Source organism: Prionailurus viverrinus, chromosome D2 (assembly GCF_022837055.1).
Source record: "Prionailurus viverrinus isolate Anna chromosome D2, UM_Priviv_1.0, whole genome shotgun sequence".
In the NCBI taxonomy this organism is placed as follows: domain Eukaryota; kingdom Metazoa; phylum Chordata; class Mammalia; order Carnivora; family Felidae; genus Prionailurus; species Prionailurus viverrinus.
In genome coordinates this window covers 46,226,073-46,246,298 of record NC_062571.1, presented here as the reverse complement: position 1 = coordinate 46,246,298, position 20,226 = coordinate 46,226,073, and the positions used below count along the sequence as shown (strand labels likewise).

The window sequence follows — 20,226 nt, the reverse complement described above, 5'->3', positions numbered from 1 at the left end:
TATTATTATTGGCTGGGTTAGAATGGCTTTGGAAAAAGATTGTTCACACATTTATGAATTCTTTAACTTGTAAAAAGGAGAGATAGAGGTGAGATAATGAAAGGGTAATAAAATGCCAATGTTAGAATCTAAGTACATGGGTATTGGCTGCACTGCTTGAAAATATCCATAAAGAACATTGAGGGAAAGATAAACATCAAACAATGGATGGATGGATGGATGGATGGATGAATGGATAATAGAGATAAGGCCTCTGCCCACAGCAAAAAGTGAATCTGTAATGTAACAGGTGATTTGCTCCTTCTTGGATTGCCCAGGCTCCAGGCATGTTCCATGTGACCATCCCAACAGCACATCTTCTGTGCTTCATCCCCCTTTTAATCTGACATTTGGATCACTGCGGGTTGTGCTCTGGAGTGAACACTAAGCCCGAGCTTTTCTCAGGCATACAGATTCTCCAGACACACCGAGGCCAACGGAAGGTTTGGGGCCTCAGAAACATTCCATATGCCAGGGGCCCGAGGGCAATTTCTGCCTGCTGGGGTGTCTCTCCCCACCCCCACAGGGGAGTTCTGATCATAGGCTGCCCCTCACCAACTCCTACTGAGTCCTCAGCTTCTCTGTTGCACCTGCCAACACTGTTGCAACAATGCGAACTTTATCCTGTTTCCCTTCCAAGGAAGCCAAGGCACAGAGCAGTCATGTTACTTAATAAAGGTCTCTACCCTAGAAAGTAGTAGGGCTGGTCGGCGGGGAGGCTTCCAAGCTTGTACTCTTGACATCTCTGCCCGCATGGCTGCTTGTGCAAGTGACAGGGAGGCAGGGGCTTCTGACTTCATCCCAACTCCAAAATCCAACCCAAGGTCACATGGGACTCTCGGTAGCCCCCTAGACTGATGGCTAGCAAGGACTGGATGGGAAGGTGTGGAATTTCTCTCCTCCTGGATTTCACCGTGGACTTGTCTGAGGTACACTGTCCTTAGCTGACTGCCAAGTGCTTATGTTCCCCCTCACCTGGGGACCAGGGAACATCCCTGGTTCCTTGACAGACTGGAGAACTTTGGGGACAGAATTTTCTCCCTTCACCCACAAGAGGACACATCACATCCCCTTGCAGGCACTAACTCTGCCCCCCTGATGACTTGAAGTGGACCCTCATTTTGTTTTCCACATCCTCTGCGAGGCTCTGGGCCATCCCCACAAATCAGGGCCCAGCAACAGCTGCAGGAATCCCATCCTGAGGCTGCATTTTAAGGAAATGTCCAGGGGAAGCGCCTTCCCCAAAGAAGGACCTTTTCCTGATTGTCTTTATCCTCTGCACTTCCTGGCCCAGAGGCTTTGCCTGAGCTCACGCAATGACAGAGAAGTGCCCTCAGAGGCCCAGGATGGCATACTCTGAGATGTGATTCCCCAAGTTGGGGCCAGAGTGAAAGGCCCAATCTTCCCAGTAGGGACTAAGGAGGCCTTATTGTTATAATAAATCAGGCTCACCTCATTGGCTGCAAATAGTGGAGTGATGTGACCATATGTCACTTGGGCATTAAACAAATCCTAATGAGCTAAAAAACATGTTTGTTTTAGCTAATTGACCTCTTTGGCTTTCATAAACCACTTGGTAAACATCCTCAGACAACGATTTCCAGAGAGCGGATTGTGGTTCTCAGGGGCGCTGAGAAAGCCCCCTGTCTCCCAGAGCACCTCCTGCGGGGGTGCCTGCTGAGGGACACATGTGTGCCCGCCTGCTGCCCACACGACTCAAGAAGTGTGTGGTGGCGATAACAGGACAAAGTGAGAAGAGTGGAGGCAGGCCGCTCTCCCAGCGCTCTTCCTGGCTGTGCAGTCTGAGCCGTGCTTGTCTGATAAATATGGAAAGTGCCCACCCTCAGAGGGGTGCGGAGACAAAGCAGGGCTTCTAGACTCTGGGCTCCATGGCAGATACGCTTGGAGATCTGTGGCAAGTCGGCCCTCAGCAGGACCCATGTCCCTTCCATGCCAAGGAGCAAGATCTGGGAGCCTAAGTGTCCAGCTGTTCACCTGAGACAGGCCTGTATGCTCTGTGCAGGTGAGGGAATGATCTGGATGCCTGTGAGGTCTGGGACCACAGACACCTAAGTCCTGCAGTTGGGTTCTTCCCGCAAGCAGCGGGCCATAGCTGAGCCCGTACCCAGCAGGGAGCCTTCTTTAGCCAGGAGAATGGACACTTGTCAGGTCTCAGAGCTAACCTCACCTGACCTAGAATCACTGGTCCCATGGTGTCTAGAAGGCAGATGCCCCTCCCACTCACCACATCCTGCATTGAGGTCCGGACATCGTATTCCTACTGTTTGAAAGCTGTTGTGGCGGCGGAAGGGGGGCACCACCCCAATTCCCTGGATGCATTACCAAGATATAGAAAAAAGCTTCAAGCTCTGAAGTAGATGGGAGCCCCAGACTCAGCCTCTGCACTGTCTGGGCTGACTGCAGTCCCCCCAGACTTCTTCTCAATGTCCCCTTCACCCCTAAGGTGATGGGCTTCAGTAAGCTACTGAGATCTATTTCTTCAGCTCTACAGCAGAGATAATACCTACCAGGGAGAACTTATCAGCGACAGAATGCTTCCGTCTTGCCTGAAACCGTGCAATGCTTTACACATATTTTCTCACGTGATCTACACAATAAGTAAGATACTTCCCTAAGGCCACAGAGCAGTGAGTCGCGGAGCCGGGCCTCCAGTGAGCTCTACCTAATTCCAGAGGTGTGGATCACCCAGTGTAGTGGGAAGATGCTATTTCCAGCAGGTTAACAGCTCTGTTTTGCAAGGCTCTGGTGAAAACTGTCACCTTGTGTGAAGCATGAAGCACGGAGTCTGGCATGCGGCAGGAACTGCAAATAAACGGTGGCTATTCAGATTACTATACACAGAGATAGCACAGTAGCATGAGATCCAACATACCTTCTGGGTCAAACCACTTCGGGCCCTTCTCCCCAGTCCCCAGGGCTGATGCGCTTGAATTAGACAGGATTAAAGGCTTACTGGAGCTGGAAGCCGCACCCCAACTCCCGAGTTTAGCCCCGGACCTTCTGTCCACCCGCTGAGAAGGACGAGGGAGGAAGGCAGCTGCACAGGGCAGTGCCGTGGCCTTACGCACAGTCAAGGGAGCTTTTGCTTGGGAGCCAGCTCTCCTTCTGGATCCCCATGACGAGAGAATGGGCCCTGCTCTTGTCCATGCTGCTCTGTGGCCTGGCTGGCCCCACACACCTGTTCCAGCCAAGCCTGGTGCTGGACATGGCCAAGGTCCTCCTGGATAACTACTGCTTCCCAGAGAACCTGATGGGGATGCAGGAAGCCATCGAGCAGGCCATCAAGAGTCGTGAGATCCTCGCCATCTCGGACCCTCAGACTCTGGCCCATGTGCTGACGACTGGGGTGCAGAGCTCCTTGAACGACCCTCGCCTGGTCATTTCATACGAGCCCAGCACCCTCGAGGCTCCCCGGCAAGCCCCAGCACTCACCAACCTCACAAAAGAGGAAATGCTTGCCCGGCTGCAGAAGGGCATCCGCCACGAGGTTCTGGAGGGCAATGTGGGCTACCTGCGTGTGGACGACATCCCAAGCCAGGAGGTGGTGAGCAAGCTGGGGGGCTTCCTGGTGGCCAGCGTCTGGAGGAAGCTCATGGGCACCTCTGCCTTGGTGCTGGACCTCCGGCACTGCACCGGGGGCCACGTTTCCGGCATCCCCTACGTCATCTCCTACCTGCACCCAGGGAACACGGTCCTGCACGTGGATACCATCTACGACCGTCCCTCCAATACGACCACTGAGATCTGGACCTTGCCCCAGGTGCTGGGAGAAAGGTACAGTGCCGACAAGGATGTGGTGGTCCTCACCAGCGGCCACACTGGGGGCGTGGCTGAGGACATCACTTACATCCTCAAGCAGATGCGCAGGGCCATCGTGGTGGGTGAGCGGACTGTGGGGGGTGCCCTGGACCTCCAGAAGCTGAGGATAGGCCAGTCTGACTTCTTCCTCACCGTGCCCGTGTCCAGGTCCCTAGGGCCCCTGGGAGGGGGCAGCCAGACATGGGAGGGCAGTGGGGTGCTGCCCTGTGTGGGGACACCAGCCGAGCAGGCCCTAGAGAAAGCCCTGGCCATCCTCACTCTGCGCCGGGCCCTGCCAGGAGTTGTCCGGCGCCTGCAGGAGGCGCTGCAGACCTACTACACCCTGGTGGACCGTGTGCCCAGCCTGCTGCACCACCTGGCCAACATGGACTTCTCCGCAGTAGTCTCGGAGGAGGACCTGGTCACCAAACTCAACGCTGGCCTACAGACTGTGTCTGAGGACCCCAGGCTCCTGGTGCGGGCCGTGAGGGCCAAGGACGCCTCTTCTGGGCCCGAGGTTGGCGAGGACGAGCCTCCGGAGGTAGTCCCCACGGTGCCCGGAGCCGAGGCTGCCCGGCAGGCCCTGGTGGTCTCTATGTTTCAGGTGTCGGTGCTACCGGGCAACGTGGGCTACCTCCGCTTTGACAGCTTCGCCGATGCCTCCGTGCTGGAGGTGCTAAGCCCCTACATTGTGCGCCAGGTGTGGGCGCCCCTGCAGGGCACGGAGCACCTCATCGTGGACCTGCGCCAGAACCCCGGGGGGCCGTCCTCGGCTGTGCCCCTGCTACTGTCTTACTTCCAGGGCCCCGACAACGGCTCCGTGCGCCTCTTCACCACCTATGACCGCCGCACCAACATCACGCAGGAGCACTTCAGCCGCATGGAGCTGCTGGGCCGGGGCTACCCCACCCAGCGCGGCGTGTACCTGCTCACCAGCCACCGCACCGCCACCGCGGCTGAGGAGCTGGCCTTCCTCATGCAGTCGCTGGGCTGGGCCACGCTGGTGGGCGAGATCACCGCGGGCAGCCTGCTGCACACCTGCACGGTGCCCCTGCTGGAGACGCCGGAGGGTGGCCTGGTGCTCACCGTGCCTGTGCTCACCTTCATCGACAACCACGGCGAGTGCTGGTTGGGAGGTGGCGTGGTGCCCGATGCCATCGTGCTGGCCGAGGAAGCCCTGGACAGGGCCCAGGAGGTGCTGGAGTTCCACCGCAGCCTGGAGGCCCTGGTGGAGGGCACGGGGCACCTGGTCGAGGCTCACTATGCACGGCCAGAGGTCATCGGGCAGACCAGTGCCCTGCTTCGAGCCAAGCTGGCCCAGGGGGCCTACCGCACTGCCGTGGACCTGGAGTCACTGGCCTCCCAGCTCACGGCCGACCTGCAGGAGATGTCTGGGGACCACCGTCTGCTGGTGTTCCACAGCCCCGGTGAGATGGTGGCCGAGGAGGTGCCCCCCCCACCCCCTGTCGTGCCCTCCCCAGAGGAGGTCTCCTACCTCATCGAAGCCCTGTTTAAAACAGAGGTGCTGCCTGGCCGGCTGGGTTACCTGCGTTTCGACGCCATGGCCGAGCTGGAGACGGTGAAGGCCATCGGGCCACAGCTGGTGCAGCTGGTGTGGCAGAGGCTGGTGGACACGGCCGCGCTGGTTGTCGACCTGCGCTACAACCCTGGTAGCTACTCCACGGCTGTGCCGCTACTCTGCTCCTACTTCTTTGAAGCAGAGCCCCGCCAGCACCTCTACTCTGTCTTTGACAGGGCGACCTCGAGGGTCACGGAAGTGTGGACGCTGCCCCAGGTGGCTGGCAAGCGCTACGGCCCCCACAAAGACCTCTACATCCTGATGAGCCACATCAGCGGGTCGGCAGCTGAGGCGTTTGCTCACACCATGCAGGACCTGCAGCGGGCCACCATCATTGGGGAGCCCACAGCTGGAGGGGCACTCTCTGTGGGCATCTACCAGGTGGGCAGCAGCCCCTTATACGCCTCCATGCCCACGCAGATGGCCCTGAGCGCCAGCACAGGTGAAGCCTGGGACCTGGCTGGGGTGGAGCCCGACATCACCGTGCCCATGAGTGAGGCCCTCTCCACAGCCCGGGACATAGTGGCCCTGCGGGCCAAGGTGCCCACTGTGCTGCAGACAACTGGGAAGCTGGTAGCCGATAACTATGCCTCCCCTGAACTGGGGGCCAAGATGGCGGCCAAACTGAGCCGTATGCAGAGCCGCTATTCAAGGGTGACCTCAGAAGGGGCCTTGGCTGAGATGCTGGGGGCCGATCTGCAGATGCTGTCCGGAGACCCACACCTGAAGACAGCCCATATCCCCGAGGATGCCAAGGACCGCATTCCTGGGATTGTGCCCATGCAGGTGAGACACAAGGGAGACTGAGCCTAGCACAGTCCCAGCAATGAGCCGACTGGTTGTCTGCACATCCAGGGCTCTGTGCACGGTGCCGGGCAATCGCTTCCAGACTCGTTTTCGTGTTTAAGTTCTCATTAGTCACGTCTTTCCCTTCCTCTCATCCTGTCATCCCTTCTCCTTCTGGTGTCCCTGAGCACCTCTGTAGAGCACCGATAACCCATGAGGACTCAGTTTGAAAACCCCTGGTATAGAAGGAGTGGCACTCTTGGCGGGGTGGAAGGCAAATGTTTGCAGCACTTCTCATCATCAGTGTTGGCGGAAAGGTCAGGTCATGAGAGGTCACTACGGTTTCGTCCCCTGGAAATGCGGGGTTTGTGTTCATTCTCACCACCTGCCTGCCTCGGGGGGGTTTCAGATGGAGAGAGAGGAGCAGGCAGAGGTCTTGGCCTCACAGTTGCCTCAGAGCTAAAGCATGGAGCCTAGACACAGGCTGTGGCACGGTCAGGGGTGCTGACGGTACACAGCCTGGAGAATCATGGCAGTGGTCAGGCACCACCTGCCTTCTCCTCCCCTCCCACAATGCAAAGCATCCGGAAGGAGCTGCACTTGGTGGGCGTGCAGTCTGGTCCAAGGGCCAGCTGGATGGGAAATTCCGAGCAAGGCTATTGTGGTCAGTATATTCAAAGCCGGCAATGGCATTTGGGGAAAACACTGAAAAGGTAAATCAAGGTTGAGGAGTTTTGCTGCTGGGTGGATGAGAGAGAAGTTCTCTAGACCAGTGGCCATGGATTCATCAGACACTCCCATAAGCTAAGAGCTTCATCGGGAAGCAGTAGTTACAACATCTCTCCACATCATTTATCCTCTGTGATTTTGTGGCAGAGTCGCAAGTAGTCAGGGCAGCATTTGTCTTGGGGTCCCTTGAAAGGAGGTCTAGGATGCAGGCAGTTCAGGTGGGAGGCCGTCTTTGAAGCAGGAGTGAGGGGGCAGGGAGAATGGGATAGGAAAGGAGGAAAAGCTGATGGGTAAGGGCATTATGGAAGCTGTTGCTTCCTAAAATTCCGATGGAACCCTAACAAGTGTGGGGAAGGCTTCCCGGAGCCGTCCATCTACAGACGGGATCCAGCAGTTCCTGTCCTTCTTTGGCTAAAGGTCCCCCTGGGGACATGAACTCTCTCAAACTCTGAGGCAGCTTGGAGAAGGTCCTGAAATCGAGAATGGAAAGACATAGGGGTGTACTGGAGGCAAGGCCCTGTCAGGCGAGGGGCGGTTGTAGCAAAAATCAGAGGAGGGCCAAGGGCACCAGAAGCATCTAGTGCAGAATCATCATCCCTGTTTTACAAAAAGGGAAATGGAAACCCAGAGGGGTGCAGAGGAGTGTGACCCATGGCTGAAGAGCTTGTGACTAAGGGCAAAGCAGACCCTGGAGGCTGGGTGTCCCAGTTAACATTCCGGCCCACAGAGCCTGTGTCCTTCTAGCAGCCTTGGAGAGAGAAGATGAGGCACAAAACATGTTGGGGGAGCCTAGAATGTGCCAGCACTGTGCTAGACTCACAGGGCCACCAGATTCCAAATCGAGGACTCACTCCTTTCCAGCATCGCCAGGATTCATGGTTTGGAGTCACATATGGATTCAGCTTCTGGTTCCACCACCTACTGGCTGTGTGACCTTGGGCAAGTTACTTAATCACTCTGTGCTTCAGTGTCCTCATTGAAAGGATGGGGATGCTATAGGGTGCCCTCATGGTGATGGTAAGGGCTGCAATGTGCTCAGCACAGGGTCAAACCCCCTTCTAAAGGTTCAGGGGCTCAGGAGCTAGCTAATGTCTTCCCTCCCAGCCCTAGGGAAGAAGATGAACTCAGAACCATCAGGAGGTATCTGGTGAGGTCAGGGGAGTCAGAGTGGAGACCACGCCTGGGCCTTGCAGCTCTGGACACCGCGGTGTGGGGTTGACATGCATGAATGTTCTCTGTAAGGAGTCTGCCAACCGCATTTGGGTCCACATCCTAGGCCCACCACCCACATAACCTCCTAGGCGCTCCATCGGAAACCTTCTTCAGAAATGTTAATTCCCTCCCATACCCTCAATATCTTTCACGTATAAAGGAAAACTGTGGTGCCCGGTTTCCTGAGCTGTAACATCTGCTCCTCTGCTGACACTGAGCTGAACCCCCACCCATTTTTTTCAGATCCCTTCCCCTGAAGTCTTTGAGGACCTGATCAAGTTTTCCTTTCATACTAATGTGTTTGAGGACAACCTTGGCTACTTGAGGTTTGACACGTTTGGGGACTGTGAGCTGCTCACCCAGGTGTCAGAGCTGCTGGTGGAGCATGTTTGGAAGAAGATCGTGCACACGGATGCCATGATCATTGACATGAGGTCAGTGGCTGGGGGGGCAGAGGTCTCTGGCCAGCCAGCCCAGGGGTTCTGGCGTAATCGGCCGTGGGGGACCCCAACATCGGTGATCTTTCTAAGCTCCTCAGATGATCCCAGTGTTAATTCCAGGCTGAGAATCACTGGGCTACTCCTGTGGTTTCCAAACTTGCCTGGCCATAGGACTCAGCGGAGAGAGAGGGGGAAGGGAGACTTTAAAAACAGATTCTGGGGGCTTAACGTGACCCTACTGAATCTAAAGCTCCGGGGTGAGGCTCAGTCATCTGTGTATTTGAAAGGCATCACCCCGGGTGATTCTGGTGATCAGTCATGTTTGGGACAGCTAGCTAGGCCACCACCTGCATTGTGCCTCTTATGTCATACAAAGTCAGCCCGTGACCACCCTGACCATGAGAATTGGAAAGCCAGAGTCCCCGAGAGAATTTGAGAATAAGCCACTATTGTGGCAAAAAGAATTCTTTGCATCACAGAATGCCTGGTGGAGGGACGCTTTTAGGTAGAGACCTCCCTCCTGGAGTGGGTGGAAGAAGACCCACCCCCAGCGACCAGGCCCCTGCCTCCATGGACACAGGGAGGGGCAGGCTGCTCCCCCAGGATACAGAACCCCACTTTGCAGCTGCAGGAGACAGGCTGCCAGAATTGGCCAAGTCACGACTTGCTTGTCTGCAGCTCAGCTGTGGTTCTTGTCTGTCACTAGAGGGCTCCAGATCTCAGAGGCTTGTTCTCCAAAACCTCTCCCAGGGCTCTGTGGCTACATTTGTAAAAGAGGAAGTGGCCCAGCCTACAGAGTGCTTCCAGACCCTTCTAACCTGAGGTTTGAAGTTTCAGACACTGAGGTCAAAGGCCCTAAACCCAGCTGGGCCACCCTAGACCTTCAACCAGAAGAGACTCCTATCATATCACCAGCCCACACTTCTTATTCACAGATGAGGAGACAGGGTCCCAAAGAGTTCACATAACAGGGCAAATCCGAACGTCCTAGGACAGGCAAAGGTTGTCCCCTCCCCCACTCTTCCACTCCCCATCCAGTGTGGTTCCACAACTCTGAGCACTCGGCTATACTAAGTAGCAGCTCATTAGGAGACCTGAACAAAAATGCCCAGTGGGTCTTATGGAATTATAGAGAATGCAGCCGGGAAAGCAGTGTCCTCACAGGCAGCATGGGTGTGGAGAGCAGTCTATGGTCAGTAAATGAGGAAAATCTATCAGCAAGTTCATGACTGCAGGACTTGTCAGAGCCTTTAATGTAATGGACACAATATGTATCACATAATGTATTAATATGTGATCAGAAAGGGCAGGTATGGCACCAGTGTTTTGAAATTTCTCAAGAGACTTGTACTCTGGGAAATGCCAACCACAGAATTCTGCAGGAGAAGGATGGGACAGGGAGGCTGCCTGGAATTAGTGTCCTCCTCAGGGCAAAGGTCCCAGGCTCCCAGAGGGGAACTGAGGGCCTCCCTGTGAGCTCTGCCCCAATGACCCCCACTTCCCTTCCCTTAGGTTCAACATCGGTGGCCCCACCTCCTCCATCTCTGCCCTGTGCTCCTACTTCTTTGATGAAGGTCCTCCAATTCTGTTGGACAAAATCTACAGCCGGCCCAACGACTCTGTCAGTGAGCTCTGGACCCACACCCGGCTCGCAGGTATGTACAGACGCTTTCCCTTTCCTGTTCTCATTCTAGAAGCTTCTGGAAAATCAGGGAAAGACAGCTTGGGTCCAGGGAAAAGTCACAGTAAATGGAATATAAAGCTCTGCATGCGCTGCACTTTTACATATGATTCTTAATCCCTACAAAATGCTACCATTATGCTTATTTTCTAGATGAGCCTTGACTAGGTCGAGTCTATTGTCTAACATCACCCAGCTAATAAGTGGAAGCACCCAAATCTGAATGCCGGTTTCTCTAAAACCAAAATGTCCTCTGTTCTGGCCATGACAACCATCAGCATGCAAGGCACAGCAGAATTAGAAGGACCCTTGCCCTTCACCAAACCCCACAGAGTTTCTGGTGCTCATCCTCCCTGAGCTGTCAGCAGCAGCTCAGCACACTGAGCCTGAATAAAGTTTGTGGTTCTGGGGCGCCTGGGTGGCGCAGTCGGTTAAGCGTCCGACTTCAGCCAGGTCACGATCTCGCGGTCCGGGAGTTCGAGCCCCGCGTCAGGCTCTGGGCTGATGGCTCAGAGCCTGGAGCCTGTTTCCGATTCATTGTCTCCCTCTCTCTCTGCCCCTCCCCCGTTCATGCTCTGTCTCTCTCTGTCCCAAAAATAAATAAACGTTGAAAAAAAAATTAAAAAAAAAAAAAAGTTTGTGGTTCTGATGGGGCCTCTGCCCTGCACAGGCGCCACGCTCTGTAGAGCCAGGGCTCTCGTGGTCCCCGTCACGGGTGATAGGCTCACTCTGACTCCCTTGCTCAGCATGACAAACCAAGAAACCTGCGCTCCCATCTGACAAGGGGCTGGGAGAGCGGTGGGGGGAAGGGTGCATATGACCAGCAAAGCACCCCACGATTTTCATTTGTACACTTCCTTATCACACAAGGATTCGAAGGAGATTCCAAGGCACACATTCACAAATACTGCAAAACATAAATAAAAATTAGAACCGGGTTAACTGTAAATTCAAACAGTATTCAAAACCAGGAGTTACAAACAGACTCAAATCTGCAAGCGCATGGGGTCCTAGATTGCAATGATGTCCAGTATGGGAGCCGCTTGCCACATGCAGCCACTGAGCACTGAAATGTGGCTCATATGAATTGGGATGTGACAGGTGTAAAATATACACCAGGTATTTTCGGGCTTTTTATGGAAAAATAAAGACGTATAATATCTCCACAATGTTACTGATTACATTTTTGAGACAAATTTGTTTTGGATATGTTGAGTTAAATAAAATATGGTTAAGATTCATGTCATCTGTGCTTTTTTTTTTTTTTTCTTGTTTAATGTGACTCCTAGAAAACTTGCAGCGACATCTGTGGCTCACTTTCTGGCTCACGTTGTGTTTCTATCGGACATCGTTGCCCTAGAGGGCTGTTGTCGTGAAGCCACGCGTTTGGGTCTTCCGGGAGTCCAAAGTGAAAAGAGAATCTGGCAAGTTAGGCATTCTTATGATTCATGAAGAGGAAGCACATCCTTTCCTCGGGAGAGTCAAGGCTTTTCCCGTCACTCAAAGATAAAAGTGCCAGAAGTGCGTGAAGCAGCTGTCAAGCCCTTACAAACTGGAGATGGGTGGGGCACACTCTTGTAGCCCCATTTGACACTTGCAGAACTGGGGCTCACCAAGGAATTCCCTGCATGTGGACACAAGGCCACAGAACCAAATCCCAGGCCCTCCTCTTTGCGGGTCCACACAGTACAGAGAAGGCAGGTGCCCCACAGTGCTGACTGGACTCTCCATCTTCTGTCTTCCAGGTGAACGCTACGGCTCCAAGAAGAACGTGGCCATTCTGACCAGTGCGCTGACAGCCGGCGCCGCGGAGGAGTTTACCTACATCATGAAGAAGCTGGGCCGGGCACTGGTCATCGGGGAAGTGACCAGCGGGGGCTGCCAGCCACCACAAACCTACCACGTGGATGACACTCATCTCTACATCACCATCCCCACGGCCCGCTCAGTGGGGGCTGTGGATGGCAGCTCCTGGGAAGGGGTGGGTGTGGTGCCCCACGTGGCTGTCCCTGCTGAAGGAGCCCTCACCAGAGCCAAGGAGATGCTCCAGCACACTCTGCTGAGGGCGAGGAGGAGCCCCAGGATGGGTGGGACCTCCAGGCCACACACCAAGGGCACTCCGGCACGTGGTCCTGCCTGAGGCCTCCGGGTTCAGAAAAGGGACCTGCTGAGCCCCGGTAGGCTTAGAGTTGAAGGCACCCTTGGAGTTCACCCGATGGTCTCTTCACCATTGCCAACATCTCTGAGCACATAGGGACAGGCAGCTCACCCCTCAGAGGCAACCCCCTCCATAGTAGTTATTTTGGGGAGGCGAAGTCAGATGTACCTCCTACCCATGCTTCTTAATTGCCAAGCCCTGGTCCTAGAGCAGCTCCATCCGACAGAGCTACGACGTGAGCCGCAGATGGTGGCACTCACGTCACTTTACGTTTTCTAGTAGCCACCTTCTTAAAAAGTAAAAAGAGACAGGTGACGTGTGTTTTACTAGTGTGATTTATTTGCCCTACTATATCCACAGTAGTATCATTTCAGCAATATAAAAATGATTGTGAATGAGATGTTTTTCCACGGAGCCTTTGAAATCTGGTAGGTAGTCTGCACGTACAGTGCTTCCCCTTCCTCACGCACATGTCTGGGGCTCAAGGGCCACCTGCGGCCGGCGGATCCCCTGTGGGACAGTGCAGGCCCAGAGGTCAGGGACCCCCACTCCCCCAGCACATTGTCCCCCTTCTGCCCTCCCTGCCTCCGCATCTTCCCCATTAAAGCACCTCTCCCTCCTGCCCTGGGATCATTTCTGTCCCAGCATTCTCCTCAGGGGTGGCAGCCATCGTGCTCACCCTCGTCTCCCACTGCCCATCGCTTAGCACAGCGCCTGGTGCAGGAACGCACGTGAGTATCTGGCAGCAAGTCTGTCTTCCCTTCATGTGTTCCGCCCAAGGCCTTGTTCTCTGGCTTCCGCCAGGGCCCCCAAAGTGAGCTCTGGTGTCGTGCGGCACTTGGACACGCAGCATTGCTGTTTGAGGGTAGAGTGGCCCTGGGCGGTGGTCTGGGTGCCTGCCTTTCTTGGCCTAGGGCAGTCTGTCACTGCACTGGCTGTGGTGACCAAGCCCACTCCTAACAGGGCAAGAGGGCTGAAGACCCCAAGATCTCCTCCAGAACCGGGCAAGCCCCAGGAGGAGACAGGAAGCCTGGGGGTGAACTGGAGGAAGGCAGCCACTGGCTGGCCCCTGGGAGCTAGGCAACCTTACTCCACTAGAATCAACAGGGACCCAAAAGTGAGAGACCTCCAGGACTCTGCCCAAAGTCACGGTGGGGATGAAGCCGTTACAGCAAGGACATCCCCAACCCTGCCAATCAGTGCTCTCAGAGCCCCGGGCTCCAAGATGTCTGAGTGAGGGAGGATGAGGGACCGTTGCCATCTGGCCTCTCTGTCTGGTGAGTCCAGCCTGCAGCTGCCACAGGCGACTTCCCCAGGGCACCGGGCTGACCTCACTACACAGCCTTGACTCCACCAGCCCCCTCCCCCGGCTCCAGGGAGCTGTGGAATATGGCACACCCCTGGGTCACCACCAATATCTAGGAGGTTCACCACCTGGAAAACCTTGAACCAACCCTGCTGAAGTAGGAAAGCTCTGATACAAGGCGTTCTGGGTCCTTTGCCTTCTGCTAAATTCAAGTAACACGAAGGGCATGATTGAATTCTAGCAGCATCACATATACTGGGATTTCACCTTTTTCTTCATTAGACCTATTAACATCCAGGCAGATGTGTGAGGCCCCTACATGCTTATATTCTAGGGGCTCTTTCTCCTCCCTCCTCCTTCCCGCTCGCGCCCCCCCCCCCCCCACACACACCCATACCTATCTGATGGCCACCTACATCAAACAATGGTTCCTCTAGGTGGTAGAACCAGGGGCAATATTTGAACTCTTCTCTTTCCTTAAATCCTTATAATAAGCATGTATTATTATTTTCAAATACAGCATTCTTCCAAAAATAAAATAAGATACATTGTACCTTGAGTCCCTAACCATACCTTAGTGATCATTAGCGATGGCTGATTTTTTTCCCACAGGTTTTCCTTATATATCACTTGGATTTCTTTGATTTGCACCACTGACATTTGTTGACTGTTTAGTTTGTTTACGGTATCAGGCTAGGTGTTGTGGGGTTTGCAGATGGCAAAGGTCTCGATGGGTCTTAAATAGGGGGAGGGGTGGAGCAGCTCCTAGGGTGGGTGACAGACATACTTCTCTCTTCTGGGCTTCACAGTGCAGAGACAACCATTTTTTTTAATGGAACACCTCACGAATTTGCATATCATTCCTGTGCGGGGTCCACGCTAATCTTCTCAGTACCATAGACAGACATTTCAGTACATGTGCTGCCGAAGCGAGCACTGCACAACCATTCTTATCATTTCTGCAGGAGTCAGTGGACACTCAGTCAAGCTCATTAATTCACAGGGGCTTACATAGGCAGCACAGCGGACATTCGCCCTACTTTAGGCCACCCAGCAAAGGCACACCCTCTGAATGTTCAGAGAATCGCTCCCCATCTGATCCTGTGGGAAACAGACTCCCTAAGAAGCAGTGAGGCATTTGGGAGCCCTGTCTGGGTGGATAGGCCAGGACAGCTACTTCCCAGCTATGGAACTCAGGGCAAGTCACTTTGCCTCTCCAGGCCTCAGTCTTCTCATCTGTACAATGAGATCCACAATAGCACCTTTGGGGCTATGAAGATGAAAAAGGTTAATCCAGGGGCGCCTGGGTGGCTCAGTCGGTTGAGCGTCTGACTTCAGCTCAGGTCATGATCTCGCGGTCCGTGAGTTCGAGCCCTGCGTCGGGCTCTGGGCTGACAGCTCAGAGCCTGGAGCCTGTTTCAGATTCTGTGTCTCCCTCTCTCTCTGACCTTCCCTCATTCATGCTCTGTCTCTCTCTGTCTCAAAAATGAATAAACGTTAAAAAAAATTTTATAAAAAAAAAAAGAAAAAGGTTAATCCAGTGCCCAGCCAATGTCACCTCTCACCATTTCCCCACTACCAAGCTGGAAACACCACAAGTTCACTTTTCCAGCTTCCCGGCAGCAGGGTACGGGCACAGGGTTCTTTCCGGGCCAATCAGAAGTTCCTATGAAGAATGTTTAATCTGTTTAAGCAAGTTGAATGGGTTTTTTAATGTTTATTTATTTATTTTGAGAGAAAGAGTGAGCACACACAGAAGCGGGGGCGGGATGGGGAACAGAGAGATAGGGGAGAGAGAGAATCCCAAGCAGGCTCTGCATTGTCAGCACAGAGCCTGATGTGTGGCTCGATCTCACAAACCATGAGATCGTGACCTGAGCTGATACTAAGAGTCAGACGCTTAATTGACTGACTCACTCAGGAGCCCCAAACAAGTTGAATGCTTAAGCAAGTGATAGCTGGGCAGCAGCAGCAGCCAGGTGCCCCATGTGCAGGGCAGCATAGCCATGCCCCTACTCAGCAGGGATGGCAGCAACATCCTCCATAGGCCACCCTGGCTGACCTTGGCTGAGGTCCTGCTGACCAGCTCCTTTTTCCTGCCCACTGTCCAGCTCAAGCCCCCAGCCTGCCCATCAAATACTGGGTACAGCCCAGACTCCCCTCAAGACATCCAGGTGAGGGGCAGGCGAGCTTTGAACCCACATCTGTCTGGCTCCAAAGACCCTGATGTTCCCACCATACCATGAAGAGGTCCTGGGCCCAGCCCGGGGAGAGGATCTATAGTGGGAGAAGCAGACGCAGAGGGTCCCATGCAGACCAAAGGGAAAGGGTCAGCGTTCCTGAGCCAGCTCTCTTACACTCTTACCACCTGCTTGGAGACAGAAGGCTGGAGAAAAAGGAAAAGGAAAGGCTTCTCTTCTGGTGGCAGAACGAGGTGACCCACAGCTGCCTAGCAGACTCTGTTCTGAAAGACTACAGGCCCCTTTTGCTCTTGATGTCCCAGTATGAGCTCATCACCTCCACCTTCTCTCACCTTACCTGGATAAGGTCTGCTCCTGCCCCCAGGACCCCATCCTGTACACAGCTACCCCTCCCTTCTGAAATTAGGGCAGAGATATGAGAGTTAACCCCAGCTCCCTCCTCTCTGCTCCCACCACCACTCCCACCCAGGTATCTACATGATCACCAGGACACTAAATGAGTTGTCAGAATTAATAGTTAATAGTTCATTCCCCTCTCCCTTGTTTTGGAGTCCTGGTTTGGTTCCTAAATCCCCACCACAGCCTCCTAACCCATTTCTGTGGCCCAGCCTGCAGTCAGGGCCACTGTTCTGCCACGTAACCTTCTCAGGTCTCCCCCTGCTTGAGGACCCCCCCCCAAGGCACCACTGATCTGTGGTGAGAGGGACCGGGCCAGGCTATCCTCCCCATCTCCCAAAGGTAACCCCGGCCCACAGACAGGCTGGACCTTTACTTCACCATCAGGATCCTTGCTGGAGACTTGGCCAAAGACCCCAGTCCAGCAGAGGCCAGGGACCACACTGGAGCATCAGAGGGGAGGACCCCAGCTTTTCTCCCATCTCACTCACCTTCCTGCTTCCTATGTCCCTGCATCTGCCTACTCAGCCCGTCACATGGCCAATGGTCGTGTTTGTGTGTCAGTGAGGGCCTTGGTTATCCACACAGCTTTAATGCAATGAGAGAACATGACTCAGAAAAAAAGGATGCATACCAAATTACTTGTGGGCAAAGAAGCCTGCCTAGGAGATCCCCACTGGAGGGCGCCTGTCTCACATTTCCTGGGTTCCATAGGATTAGCTGCCACCTGGCCTAAGGACCTCCTTGCTTCCTTGCTGATGAGAGAGGTTGGAAGTGAAAATAGCCTGCTAATCCAAGCGGCTTAGAAATAGCGAGGGCATCAGAGGCCACTGGCTTCCTGTCTCCTACCCCAGGACAACACAAGATGGCCAGGGAAGAAGATGTTAAATTTAAGGAACCCCAACCCTCCTTCCAGAATGTACTGCCTCCCAACCCCCACTCAAAATTAGTGTCTGAAAATCCCTAAGAAGTGGTACAAATCAAAGCCTATTGGAGAATAATTTATTTTTAAAATAGAAGTTTTTTTCTATGGGATCTATCTCTTATGATATGATTTTTAGTCCTCTCTCAAGACTTCTTCTCCAAACAAAACAAACAAATTATACAATTAACCAGGGTGTGTAAAGCCCTCTCTGAAGAGAAGTGGCCTGCAGGGGAGGTCTGTAGCCTCCAGAGGGAGCCAAGAACCTTCCAAGGAAAGGGAGGATGCAAAATTTGCCTTGGAACAACTGGTGAATTTCTCCCGTATGTGAGGGGTTCTCTTATTGTGCCCAGAAGAATAGGGCCAGGCCCAGCACCCAGCCTCTTCCAAGTCTGGATGCATAACGGAGTCAGGGGTTTCCACTGCTGGTCATTTCTCCCCCTCCCCCAGCCCCTCCCCACTAATGTGCTTCCTTAAATCCATGTTATTCTGGGCATTGTTTTTTTAAAAACTGAATCACCAATTTCACATACAGTCCTGATTTCCAACCTCTCTTGAGGCCTGCATTCAGCCTGGTGCTAAAGAGCCTTCACCTAGGACAAAAGAGCTCTAGATGTCAGGTCCAACCTCCCTCCTCTACCCTCCCTTTCCCTAAGCTCAGTGGACTTCACTCCTGTTCATTAATTATACAGTCTAATTATACAGTTATTTGACTAGGATACCCTGTCTTCAAGGTCTAAGATTCAGGAATGGGCCAGAAGTTGAAATCCAGGATACCAGCCTTGTTAAGGTTTCACTCCTCTTCCAGATAAAAGCAGGTGGCAGGGGGTGGGAGAGGAGGCAGATTTTGGTTAAAATTGAGAACTAAAATGGACCTGAATTCCGAATGTCTTATTTTAGCCTCATTAGCACATGTTGGGGTCTCTTAAAAATCTTATTTGAATGGCTGCTGCTTGGGAGATTTCTATATATACATTGCTGGGGCACCCGGGTGGCTCAGTTGGCTAAGTGTCCAACTTAGGCTCAGGTCGTGATCTCATGGTTCGTGGGTTTGAGACCCACATTGGGCTGTCTACTGTCAGGCCCTGTGCTGACAGCTTGGAGCCTGGAGCCTGCTTTGGATTCTGTCTCTCTCTCTCTCTCTCTCTCTCTCTCTGCCCCTCTCCCACTTGCACTGTCTGTCCCTCTCTCAAAAATAAACATTAAAAAAAAAGGTATACATTGCCATTTTCCCAGCCACTATAAGGTATTTTCTCTAGCTTATTCCAAGAAATTAGCCAAGACTTTCTGATCATTGACTCAATGGTTTTTGTGTGACATGCCTAATGACAACATTGGCAGAAAATCATCAAGGCCCAAGATCCTGGAAGAGGTGGAGGAGAGAAGACTGAACACATTGGAGGACAGAGGCAAAGACACCAGTGCAGTATGGGGAGACCGCATGATGCTAAGAGAGATTACCTTCTTAGGTGGGGCATGTTGTGGAACTTTCTGCGAACTTGAAAGACAGGGGAGGAATTTGAAAATAACAGATTGCATATCCTACCAGAACCTACAGGATCAGGGTACAGAGCAGATTAAATTAGATATAGAGAATTTAAGAAATGTGGCAATTCTTACTCCAGAATTATAGAGGAAAATTCTTACCTGCTGATGTGATGTTTTGTGGCAACATCACCAGCCAAACTCTTAACTAGTATGGAAGGTGGCAGAGGGACCTTGGGCAAAGTCATGATTAAAAGTGACTACTCTCCAATATGGCTGGAAGGGCAGGAGAGAAGAAGGGATGAGACAGGATTTGACGGCCAAGGGGACTTTGGGAACCCAGTCTGGTGATAAGTAGGAGCTGCCACATTAATCAACTGCAAAGTCTTCACCTCCATAAGTCATCTTGGAGTTTGTCAATTTAAATGGCTGCAAAGCACCTCGCATGTCCATCCGTTTTTATTAAAATGAATTCCATCTTACAAAGTTGAGTTGGGAGAAGATGTTCTGTTATGCTTCTTCATAACTTTTATTTGATTAACTTTTTTTTTTTTCAAAATGTCTCCCTTGCTTGAAAATGACGCGGTTGCTGTTAGTAGTAATTCTGTGTGCGGCCACAGGCAATGTTCTTAGAGGCATGCGGGCGGGTCAGGGAAGATGCCTGGGCCGGCATTTCAGGGGTCCTAGCCTTGACTTCACCACCACTCACCCTGCATCACTTTGCACGTCAGCTCACCAGTGGACCTCAGTGCTCACCCCTATACACTGGAAGGATGGACTGGAAGTCTACAGTCCCTTTCCATTTTAAATTTCTATTTGGTCTTAAGTGCACTTATGACTTTAAAAAGGGAGTTCACAGAAATATGGACCAATCCAATAAGCCAGACGAGGATGGCTGTGCACACCATTTGACAGATGTCAAAACACTATGAGCAGCTGGCTCGGGGTTTGTCAGGGGCGAGACTGGATCTAGGCATCTCATTCATGCATGCAACAGAAGTCTGTTGAACAACTACTATGTGCCTTCATTGTCCTTCCTGCTGGGGATACAGCAGTGAACAAAACAGCAAAAATCTCTTGTGGAGCTTAGGTTCTAGTAACAGGAGAGACGCTGTAAATAACACAAATCAGAAAACTCATGGAGCATACAAGATATAGAGAGGTGCTAAGAAAAGGGTGATAGGAAATGTGGGGGTGTATGCAGGCTGCAAGTTTAAATTCCAGAAGGGGTCAATGCCTGGTCCTAAATCCTACTTTTTAAACCATCCATGATACCATGTGACCCACATGCTGAGCGGATGTGTGGCAGGCTGGGAAGGATGTGAGTGGTCCTGGGGCCTTATTCTTGCGCTGCTTCTCCTGAACCTATGATCTTAGGAAAGAAGCTTACCCTCTCGGGAGTTTGTTTCTTCTTCAGTAACATGGGAATTAAATATCTACCTCCTGCACCTGTCATAGGTTAAAGGCTATATG

At 52.9% G+C, this 20,226-nt stretch overlaps 1 protein-coding gene across 1 annotated transcript; it reads left to right on the top strand.

The window, feature by feature from the left end:
- Positions 1–3,175: 3,175 nt before the first annotated feature.
- RBP3 (retinol binding protein 3) lies at positions 3,176–12,425 on the top strand. The gene is made up of 4 exons (XM_047826277.1): positions 3,176–6,223; positions 8,408–8,598; positions 10,117–10,259; positions 12,031–12,425. Exons 1-4 carry the CDS (start codon positions 3,176–3,178, stop codon positions 12,423–12,425), a joined length of 3,777 nt encoding a protein of 1,258 aa, XP_047682233.1.
- The last annotated feature ends 7,801 nt before the right edge of the window (positions 12,426–20,226 follow it).

Coding starts and splice junctions, on each gene's coding strand:
- RBP3 (XM_047826277.1), top strand. CDS start 3,176: ATGACGAGAGAATGGGCCCTGCTCTTGTCCATGCTGCTCTGTGGCCTG. Junction 6,224..8,407: donor CTGGGATTGTGCCCATGCAG/GTGAGACACAAG, acceptor CATTTTTTTCAG/ATCCCTTCCCCTGAAGTCTT. Junction 10,260..12,030: donor GACCCACACCCGGCTCGCAG/GTATGTACAGAC, acceptor TCTGTCTTCCAG/GTGAACGCTACGGCTCCAAG.